The following is an 11,532-nucleotide window of genomic DNA, read 5'->3' on the forward strand; positions in this document are numbered from 1 at the left end:
GACGCCTCAGTTGTCTCTATGATTGCTGCAGTGGTTGTATCCTCGGTGGTTGCAGGCGTTTGTCGCCTCGGGGGTCTCTGTTGACGCCTCCGAGTCTGACTCCGCAGTTGTCTCTATGATTGCTGCAGTGGTTGTCGCCTCGGTGGTTGTTGTCTCTGTTGACGCCTCTGTGTCTGACGCCTCAGTTGGCTCGATGGCTGTTATCTCTGTTGTCGCCTCGGTGGTTGTTGTCTCTGCTGACGCCTCTGTTCCTGACACCTCTGTTGTCTCAATGGTTGTCACCTTGATGATTGCTGCTGCGGTTGTCGCCTCTGTGGTTCTTGTCTCCGTGTTGACGCCTCGGATGTGTCGATGGTTTCTGCCGGGGTTGTCTCCTCGATGGTTATTGACTTTGTTGACGTTTCCGTATCTGACGCCTCGGTTGTCTCAATGGTTGCTGCCGCGGTTGTCGCCTTGGTGGCTGTTGTCTCTGTTGACGCCTCCGTGTCCGACATCTCAGTTGTCTCAATGATTGCTTCTTTGGTTGTCGCCTGGATTGTTGCTGCTGAAGTTTTTACGTTAATGGTCCTTGGTTCGGTGGTTGACGCCTTTGTTGTAAAGCCCTCTGTTGTCGATCCACTTGTTGACGCTTCGGAGATTGTTGCCTTAGTTGTAGTATCAGCCGTTCTTGTTGGTGCTAATAATACAATACAATTACAATATTTAAGCAACGAAAGAGCCAACAACAAACTCAATCTCATATGACTTAACTTATAGGTCTACTCACCATATAGCCCTTGTAACTCTTGGATATCGACGTCACTAAGCTCGATGTTGGGGATGTAACCTTTGTACCAAGGGTACATGATGGATTCCCGCACGTTGGAATGTCCCAGACCTATGCTGTGTCCAAATTCATGAAGCGCCACCCAGTCCAAGTTGATGCCGTTGCTTGTTCCTGTGGTGAATGATTCGTCGTCATCAAAATGGACTTCAGAAGGCAAACCTGAGATTAATGAAGAAATCGGTTATTTCGATCGTCATAGAATGTAGAGGATTAATCGTAGCGAAAGCGGCTTAATTGAATAAGCTTGGACAAATAAGATTTTCTAACTGGAGAAGGCAACTAAAAATGGCCAGCGCGCCCAGTCGGTACGGTGAAAATACGAGCAATCCACATGAAAAAATAGTGAGCTACTCAGGTGGTGTGCTTCAGTGAGCTCATCTGGACCGCGTTCGGTGCACTGAAGAACAATAATAAAGGTGTTAACAGTCTTACCTGTGTGGGGGTCTGGATAAACAGCGTGCGCTATTGTTCCTCCTATTCCATCAAATGGGTGTAAGTCAAAGTGACGCCCTTCTTCAAATCGAACTAATACGCCGACCTTCTCGTTGAGATCTGTGTTAAACTCGGTCACTTCGCGAAGTGCCTTGGCCCATTTGTCTCTCATTTTACTAAGAATAGTTTCCTGGAGATCTGGAGGGATATCAGATGTGTACGACAAGATCCGGAAGTTAAGGGCCTAAAGAAAGAAAGCTTATTTACTGTTAATGCTACCATAAGATTGATCAATTCCAATTTGTTTCTTCCACGTTCCTACGTGATCCGAAATTTAAAAAAAAAAACGAAAATGCCCACAGTGGGTCGCACTTTTCGCCTCTCGCTTTACGAACCTACAATTGGAGAAATAAGAACTGCTGGCAATCAATGCCAAGAATAACCTTGGCTTTGAGCAAGTAAAACAGAAACACATGTACAACAAAATATATAATGTCCTGTCTTTTGATATAGGCTATCTATCAATCTCGAGGCTTGAATAAATCAAATTGCATAACATGCTTACTGACCACTAGCAAACTAGAAATCTGACTGGCTACATAGACATGTGCTGTCGATCGATAGAAAACCCTTAGGGCACTTGAGCGGAGGCTTTTTGTGCATCATAGCCATACCACATACCAGACCAAAGCAAAACCGCCATTAGATCAGATAAGAGTTATCGATATTCCATGTAGATAAGCCACCGGGCTATGCTAAAAACAGTTAGGCTGCTCGCTATGGGCTTCGGGACATAGCGACCTCCATGCCCTACTCTTTGCGATAAGTGTGTGGGTTCTTCATATTAACGTTCCCTGCTGGCCATATACACTGAAGATGAAGGAGACGGGGCCCACAGTTTATCGTCCTTATCCGAGAAGACGCAGAGAACGCCAATTCAAAACTTTACACTAACCTGTTTTATATTATGAATCCTCTCAACAAAATTGTCATAGATATCGCGTTTGTTTCTTTTAGACTTTCCTTCGAAAATATGTGCTTCATCTTCGCTGTTTGTGTTTCCACATCGAGGAATTACAAACAACTTTTTAGTCTCAAAGTCCAACACTCCGGTTACATTTATTCCTGCAAGGCGCTGAACCACAGAGAGCCTATCCTTGAAAATATCGGCGCTTCCAGGTATCTTATATTTCTGCATCCATTCCTGAAAACAGAATTATCAATATTTTCTGGATTAATTGGAATTAAAGAATAACGCATTTGACCTTGTAAGTGACCCGACAGGGAAGGGCCTAGGACGCGAAAACGAGGCATTTTGGTAGAAAAGATTCTGCTGCATTGGAGTCCAGAGAGAAAAATCGGTGATGAGGCTTCTAGAAACTGTAATAGAGACATAAATATATCACAAATGAGAAACTCGCCACGGATTAACTAAGGGGTTACTTATCGTCCGCTGATCGATTAAAAGGAGACGTACACTTACATCATTATTACCGAAAAGCACTACACAAAACCGTCAACAAGTCAGTTTCATCTATCGATAGACTATGGTTTAATAGATCAGCCGCTGGATTATCCTAAAACAATAAGACTGCTCCCTCTAGGTTTCTCTCAATTTTGATAGTTGGCTTGGGGCTCGTCCTTCGACAACAATTACGGAGGCCGATAGAAACCTCTAGCTCGCAGTGTTATTGTTATTTTTGTCGCAGATTCAAGTCAACACTGCGTTACGCTCACGTACGTGAGACCACACCCATAACCTTTAGATCTGTTAATCCGGTTTGCAATATTCATGTCAACAACAACAGTCAAAAAATAGCAATAAGTTCAACAGAAATTTATTTCAGAATAACGGCTAGCAATCTCTTGGGTACTTTTTGCATGACATTGAAGACTTCTGCCTTTTGATTTTCTTCTTACTTTGGAAAACTATAAATTCATCTCCGTACACACCTGAGTGGATTGCGTGCATACAAGTCGTTAACCCCTCGTCTATATTTGTGACTTGCATGTGATTGATCGATAATCAAATTTACACCGAAACATTGTTTCGTTAAGAGGTTAAATACATGGCAAAAGGCTGGAACTTAATCCTGTTGGAGATAAGCATTTTTTTTTTTCAGTTTTAGTGGGTAAGCGTCCGTAATGGGCTATATGAGCAAATATGTTTTTTATTTCTTTTCTTTAACGGATGGCCGCGAAAAGGCCTTGGCGTCATCGACAAATTAGTCTTTAATTTTGACGACAGCGCGTGAAATCTACAACTATTATTTACATATTATAAAACCATTAATATAGAGTGCCGGATGAAGAGAGAGAGGGATAGTCAATTAAGATAAAACTGACATTTTACCCAAGATATGGAAGAAAATCTTTATATCACACAACGTTTTTGACGCTAAAATATCCCTGGATTGCGCTGCATGTTTTGGCTTGTTTGGAGTACGACAAAAAATTCACATCATTTATCTTATGGCATGCCTGCACCATATGTATCTACAACAGTTTCTTTGATAATACCCTCGGTTGGAGACACACTCCCAACATTTTTGGACAATATGTTTTTAATCTTAAACAATGCACATTAAGAGGTCTTCAAGAATCAAGCTGGAAAAACAGATAAATAAAACCAAGGGTATGCTATCAGAAGACTGTAGAATTGTGGGCCTGTAGGTTTAATAGCTGTGTCCGTGAAAGCATTGAATGCACGTGAGACAAAATAAAGAAGAGCTAAACAAAGTTATCTTACCAGAACTTCTTTTTCAGAGACTGAATCGATGACTTCTTGGGATGGTTTACTTGGGTCAGTTAATGGGATGGGCGCTGCCAAGCTACAATCATTGCACCACAAACAAAGTAAAGTCAACGTGATGGCGGCAAGCCATATTAAACTCAAACCTTGAAGTTTCAGCATCTTCCTCGTAAAATTCACCCTCGTCTTCAAGGCGATGCTTGTACAATTAGATACAATATAAACCGAACAAATAGATACAGTTTCAAAATGTGAAACATTTACAGTTAGCTCCAAACCAACAAACTGCTGTAAGCTACCACCACAAAATCACCTAATGAAGTAAACAGGATTTGAAGACCTTCATGCGATTACGTCAAGCAAAATAATCATTTAAAGTGAAATTTGAAGTGACCAGACACGACACTTTATAGCTCATTAGATTAGCTTATAAAAATACCCCTTTCCGATTTTGTCACCTTGAACTCCGTCTACTGTTACGGGTTTTAGGTAACAAATTAATAAAATGCGCTTTGTTTGTTCAAACTAACGCGGCTTCCACTGCCTAGCATAGTGATATACGCGCAAGATAATTCGTCTGTACCCCTTCGGCAAGGGTTTAATTTATTTTGGGTATGACGAATCCAAAAATATGCACACGAAATATACCTAGATGGTCCAACCAGTAAAAATGTTCTGGATCCGGGGGGAGCTAACTTCATTATATAAGCTACATAATAAATGTGTGTACCACCCCTAGTGTCTGTTTTATACAGTTTCAATCAAAAACATAAGATACAATTAGCATTTTGCTCTAACATAAGGTGTGGGTTGCAATTAGACCGTAGATTTTTTTATTATTAAAAGGGGGGGGGGGGGAAAGGGGGGGAGGGGCCCAAAAAAATAACGCCAAATTGAAATAGATTTTGCATTTTTATAAAGTGAGCTTAAGTGCTATCGCATTACGAGAGCGGAAACTAGTCGCGGGTAGATGTGAAATAGATGAAAAAAAATCACAGTATCCTGGTATAAAAGAAGGTAAAAAAAATTCGCCGAATTTACCTCTTCCTTACCTCCATCGAATTCTGGATCAACATGTTCATTTTATTTTAAGGAAAACAGAACCGTCTAGATACCCAGTTATGTCACTACACTAGAGGAAGTTATTAATTAAATAAGTCTTGATACTCAAAGCGAAAGGATGATTGTGCAGCTCCAACTGTGATTCAGAAGAACTTTCAGAAGTGTTCAAGGTGCCCTTGTGTTCTACAAGGTCAGTCTCGTTTCTGTTTCAAAAGCTTACATATCTCTTAAAGGCTGTGCATGCGGATTCTGGGAACAAAATTGTTACAAGGTCAGTTCCTTATTTCCGTTGCGCAAGCGGCTCAGTATGTAAAGTAAATACACCTTCTTCGATGGTTTTACATGTAATACGCGCGAATATTTTCGAGTTGCGCAGAGCGAGGAAAAATAACATCGAGCAATGAGCAAAATGTCCTCTCGTATTATATTTTTCCACTAATAAGCTTGGGTCCGTAAGCTTGTCCGTCCGTATTTTTGCCCTGTTCTACAGTGTATAATAACGTGGCATATTTTGCGCGTTTTTTTTGCCCTATAATGGTAAAATGGCACAATAGTAAATAGTTTTAGATTTTACATCAATCTTAAAAATTCACCTGATTAATAGGTTAACACCATTAAGACAAGGTAAATACCATCAGTGCAAAGACATCGCATGCTGTGCTGGCTCGACCATGCGTGTGCGCCGGATGAAGGGCACCTCATGAAGGGTGGCTGCATTCCGAAGGACATCCTTTGTGGGGAGCTAATTTATGGCAATCTGATGGCCGTCCCCAGCTGCGCTACACGGATGTTTGCAGGCGCAATTTGAAAGCTTTGAACATCACCACAGAGAGCTGGTGGAGGTGGCAGCAAATTGCAATATAGTTGCCGCAGTGTACTCAAGAAGCAACTGAAGCTGGGTGAAGAGAAAATTCAGAACTCTGCCGAGGAGAAGAGAGCCAGACGGAAGGCACGCGCGCACCTGCGGCGACTCGCGACCAGGAACATCTGCATCCACTGCCACAGGGACTGTCTTTTCCACATTGGTCTCATAAGCCACAACCGACGCTGGTCTTGCCACATCGCTACAACACCAACCGTCTAGGGTGTATCATGGTCGATACCTTCCGAAGTAGGCCTACTATATTACCATCAGTGCTAAGACCTTGTAAATTGTAGTTGTTACGAAAAGTTTGCAAGAAACAAGTGGAAACCTGTTTAAATAGTGAGACGCTGTTCAGTAAAAGAGATTCCCGAATTTCAAAGCTTGAAATAGCCGCCCGTTACGTCATTACATGAATTACGTAAACAGAGCAGGAGTCTTCAGGCATATTTTAATATAAAATTTTTTAAAATTGTTTTAACATCTCGACCCAAACGACGCGACTTAATTAAGTACACAGAGCAGAAGTTTGTCAGGTATTTTGATAAGGCAGTTAAGACTGTTTTAACATCCCGGATCCAAACAACGCGACTAGCTAGGTTACTGGGTTGCTTTAAGTACACAGAGGAGGAGATTCTCAGGCATTTTTATAGAACAATTAAAACTCTTTTAATTTCTCGACTGAGTAAGGACGACGTCACTAACAGTGCATAGTGCAGGAGTTTCTCAGCCATTTTAATAAGGAAGTTAAAACTGTCGTGCTACTCTTAACCCAAAGCACTTTACTAAGCGCAAGCAGTGCATAAAGTAGGAGTTTCTGTGGCACCTTAGTCAGTAAATCTGTTTTACTCAGTGTATATTCTCAACCGATAAATAATTTGAATGTGGATATGGCCGGGAGCAGGAATGGCGCAGTGGTGAGAGCGCTCGCCTCCCACCAATGTTTCCTGGGTTCGATTCCCGGAGCCGGCGTCATATGTGGGTTGAGTCTGTTGTTGGTTCTCGTCCTTGCTCCGAGGATTTTCCTCGCGTTCTCCGGTTTTTTTTTTCTCCCTCCATAAAAACCAGCACTACTAATTTGCATCTCGCTAGCTAGTTCGAATGATAATAATTATAACGATAAGAACGACATTTTGACCAGTTTTCAATGGAGTGCCTTAAAACCAAAATCAAAGTTGTTACTCTAGCCAATCACAAAAGACACAGACAATCCAGTAAACCAATCAAAACTCGAAGCAAATACATGATGCCGGCATGAAGCGCGGGAATACGTGCGCAGGCGAGTCACGATTGGTTTTGGTTTTACTTCTGATTGGCTGCGAAAGTGGCCCGAGTTTTTTAAACCAATCACGAAACATAGTAACGCAAAACCAATGCAAATGCGAATACTTTCAAGTGAAAACCGCTCTATTGATACAAAGTAAGACTAAACACCAGACGCAACCTTCATGGGACACCTATCTCCACTAACCATGAGTCGCCTGTATCTCCTGGCCATTGCTAAGCACTGCTACTTGTGCTGAAACCCACTTAGGTCTACTCACCATAAAGCGCTTCCAACTTTTGTATATCGTCACTGCTAAGTTCGATGTTCTCTGAATAACCTTTGTACCAAGGGTACATGATGAATTCCCGCACGCTGGAATGTTCCAGGCCCAGAATGTGTCCAAATTCGTGAATTGCAGCCCAGTCCAAATTGATGCCATTGCTTGTTCCTGGGGTGAATGTTTCGTCATCATCAAAATGGATTTCAGTTGGCAAACCTGGAAATAATTATAGTGGATCAGATAATACTTATTTCGGTTATTCTTGACTGCTGGTTTCAGCTCCGTGTCAAGGAGTTTAGCTAAACTCAGGCAAAGGAAATGACCATCAAATCCATTTAAACATAAAAAGTGACCTCTTAAAACAGTGAAGGAACATTTAAACAACACTCCCAATGTAAAAGTAGGTACGGATGTCCGTGATACTGTCGAAGATTGAAACGGATTGTGATATTGGTTTTTTGAAGTGGTTCGGCGGAACAGTCTTCAAAGTTAATCTTGTCTGATTGTAACTTTAAATAATAACGCCCAGGAGACACATTTGGGTGCAACGAGGCTATGGTTTTGTCATTTAGAGTCATATAATTAATTTCTTTGCAAACATTTAGTTTCATAGCAAATGTTTGACGAAACTTAGCCGCGACACAGTCCCTTTAAGTTTAACCAGCATGGACATTGTCAACGTGTTCATTTGTATTCAGGTTCAGTGAGTCCATCTAGACCGCGTTTATTTTACCTGTGTGGGGGTCTGGATAAACAGCATGTCCTATTGTTCCTCCTGCTCCATCAAATGGGTATGGGCACCGTGATGTCCTTTTAGAAATAGAACTAATAAGCCGACCTTCTCTTCGGAATCGATGGAACGTCGTGTCTTTTCTCTGACCGACTGTGGAATGGCTTTGGCCCATTTGTCCATCATTTTACCAAGAATGTTTTGCTCGACAGCCTTAGGAATATCAGATGTGTGCGAAATGATCCGGAAAGGCATGGCCTAAAGAAGAAAAGACTGTTTACTTCCTTGTGACAGAAACAAACTGTATGGCATTTCTTCTTTTTTCTTGCATCTTGGAGGGGGAAGAAAAAACAATCAAACAGAGGCTTGCAGTATTCGCTTATTCGCTTTTTGCTAAGTATACACCGATCCATGAGAATTTAGGACTACTGGCAGTGTGTTATAAGATTCAGTAGAAGGCACTATGAACCCACTTGATCATATACAAGATGCTGCGCATAGTCCTTACTGAGAGCTGGGTCGATTCAAAACGTCACACCGACCTGCTTTATCCTGTGAATCTTCTTGATATAATCGTCGTTATAAAAAGGTTCCTTTCTTCTTGACCGTCCTTTGTATTGAAACGGTTCGTCTTCGGCCTCTGTATTTCCACATCGAGGAATTACAAACAGCTTTTTAGTCTCAAAGTCTAACTCTCCAGTCATGTTTATTTCTGCCAGATGCTGAATTACAGATATTTTGTCCTTTAAATTACAGGCTTGTCTAGGTTTGATTATTTTGTACTTTTCCATCCATTCCTACAATTGAAAAAAAAGTTGATTAATGACAAAAGTGGAGCATACATAAGAAGCTTTTGGGTTTGAGCGACTGCGTTTATGTAGACTGAAGAGGTCTCGAGAATCAAGGTGGAAAAAACAGGAAGTTAAAGACAGGGATATGTTATCAGAAGACTGTGAAATGTGTCACTGGGAGTGTGGTACCAAGAGATACACAATAAGTAACAGCTACACAGAGTTTCCTTACCAGGACCTTTTTTCAGAGACTGAATCGATGACTCAGTTGGGATGGTTTACTCGGGTCAGTTAACGTAATAAGCGCTGCCAAAACCATTGCACCACAAACAGAGTAAAGAAAACATGACGGTGGAAAGCCATATTGAACTCAAACCTTGAAGATTCGGCATCGTCCTCCTAGAATTCACTGTCCTCGTCAAGGTGATGCTTGTAAAATCAGATTCGGTTTTAAAACCGAACAGAAAGATAGATACACGGTTTCAAAACGTGAAACATTCACGGTCAGTTCTAACCAACAAACTGCTGTTTAGCAACCACCAGCTACCACTCGAAAATCACCTAATAAAGTTAACAGGATTTCAAGACCCCCATGCGATTTTAATGGCTAAACATGACTCTATGTATGTCATTAGATTATATTTGCTTGTTAAAATACCTCTTTCCGTTTGCTGTCGTGCACTGGTCCGGATGCAACGAATGGATTAAATAATGCGCATTGTTTGTTCAAATGTAATAAAAATCTGCAATGCCACAGCGACAAACCGATGAGTGGTGCCCGATCTCTTGTAGACGGGTCAGTAAATTATTAAAAATGCAAGAAATAAACGGCAGACTGATCCTGACGGCGTGAGCGACCAAAAATAAACAAAATCGATTCAACAACTAAAATATTTTAAACAAATTTCCCCGTTGTTTCGGTTGGCAACACATACATTCCTCTTGGGCTGAGCGGAAAAGAAGTGTGGAAAACATAAAAGGGCCGTTACAAATAAAAGTTTGTATCAAAGTGGGTGACAACGATTGGCCGTTTACAGTGCGACTACTTGAACTGGGGCACTTGGAACATAATTAACCAATCAAAACGTTAATTGATAACAAAGGATTGGTTTTTTTTCCATAAACGAACCAATCATGCGAGTGAAGAATACAAACAACAGCTTAACAATAACATTTGAAACCCGACAAAGTCGCGGAGCACCTCTGGGGAAACTTTGTCAATTATGACCAGTTTTCGACGGTTTCGGTTTTACAGACACAAAACGAGTTTTCAAACTAAATTTATCAGTTGTTTAAAGTTGATAATTTTATTCTTGCCCCCCTAGCAAAGGATCTGTGGATAGTATTTATTTAACCTTTACTTGGTTACGAAGTTTGTTGTAGAGCTGTTGTCTAGATGCTTTAACGTCACTGGTCTGTTTACGATAAAGATAGCAATCCATTGTTCTCAATTAACGTTTTGATTAGTCAACTTCATTCCAAGTGGCCTGGCTCGAGTAGCCGCACTGTAAGGCTAAGTAACCGTCTAGTTATACCAAGAGGGTGTAATGTTTTACCTTTGTTTGTTAAATGTTCTTCGCGAGCCTTTCTGACTCATGAGTTTGTTGTGTATTTGTTCAAGCGGGATGAGGTGAACTTCGCTGATCGAGTGCCGGGTCAGGTTTGCTGAAATGTAGCGATACCGGAATAGGATTGCTTAGTTGATGGTGGTTCAGCCAAGATCTGTGGTGTTCTTGAGTTGGCGCTTCATTTCTTCAATGTTTTGCCAATGGCACTTTTTACATTTGATAGGTAGATACGGTTTTTGAGTTCTGTTTTCACTAATTTTACGTGCTTCGTAAGTTGCGAAGAAAAGGTATAGTTAGTTTGGCTTTCCTGGGGAGAAATAAACAAGTGAAGCATCGTGGGTGGTTGATTGCAGGGCTTGTGGTATGGTACCTCGAAATGGACGAGGAGATCACATAGACGCGTTACGTCTATAGGTTATGACTGGTGGACAAAGGAAGGCTTCCTTGCAGTTGTCGGGGGACTGAAGGATAGTTTCTTTACATCAGATTGGTATTTTGGGAAGAGCAGGGTTGAAAAGCATGAAAAAAGGTGTTGGCTCTAGTGTTGTGTGAAGTGGAATAGGGCGATTGTGATTTGCATCTCTCTGTAGACTTTCACACTGTAGGGTGAATTAAGTTTAGATAGCTTATGACATTCTTAAGGTGTTCCTTTTCTAGGGTCATATCGTGAATACCGCCACAAAAGCTCCTTTTCTCTTTTCAGCCCCCTCTCTCCATTGGACAACGTTATCCACCCTTTTATTTAAAAAATAACTGGCCCCACACTGGCTACAGATAAAAAAAAACTAAAGAAGGTCTAAAGACAGTCACAGCTGTCAAAACCTCTGTAAACTCGTGCTTCGACACATTCGACAGATACTTCCTATTTCCCCTAAATGACGAATAAGACAGAGGTTTTGACAGCTCTTACAATTTTTAGGCATTCTTCTTTTCTCCTTGATCTGTAAAAAAAAAATTGAATA

At 41.3% G+C, this 11,532-nt stretch overlaps 2 protein-coding genes across 2 annotated transcripts; both read right to left on the bottom strand.

Annotated features, from left to right (window-relative positions):
- Positions 1-79: 79 nt before the first annotated feature.
- LOC144634367 (matrilysin-like) lies at positions 80-4,299 on the bottom strand. Its single transcript, XM_078493300.1, has 5 exons — positions 4,008-4,299; positions 2,214-2,462; positions 1,259-1,502; positions 767-985; positions 80-676 (listed from the first exon to the last, which is right to left on the bottom strand). Exons 1-5 carry the CDS (start codon positions 4,170-4,172, stop codon positions 279-281), a joined length of 1,275 nt encoding a protein of 424 aa, XP_078349426.1. The 5' UTR covers positions 4,173-4,299; the 3' UTR covers positions 80-278.
- Positions 4,300-7,470: 3,171 nt separating this feature from the next.
- On the bottom strand, positions 7,471-10,444 carry LOC144637159 (matrilysin-like). The gene is given in 5 exon segments (XM_078496299.1): positions 7,471-7,697; positions 8,215-8,280; positions 8,283-8,469; positions 8,754-9,008; positions 10,364-10,444. Coding segments are annotated over 5 exon segments (816 nt in total).
- Between the last annotated feature and the right edge of the window lie 1,088 nt (positions 10,445-11,532).

The sequence above is a fragment of the Oculina patagonica genome, chromosome 13, assembly GCF_052425735.1.
Source record: "Oculina patagonica isolate OP01 chromosome 13, crgOcupat, whole genome shotgun sequence".
NCBI classification, from domain to species: Eukaryota; Metazoa; Cnidaria; class Anthozoa; order Scleractinia; family Oculinidae; genus Oculina; species Oculina patagonica.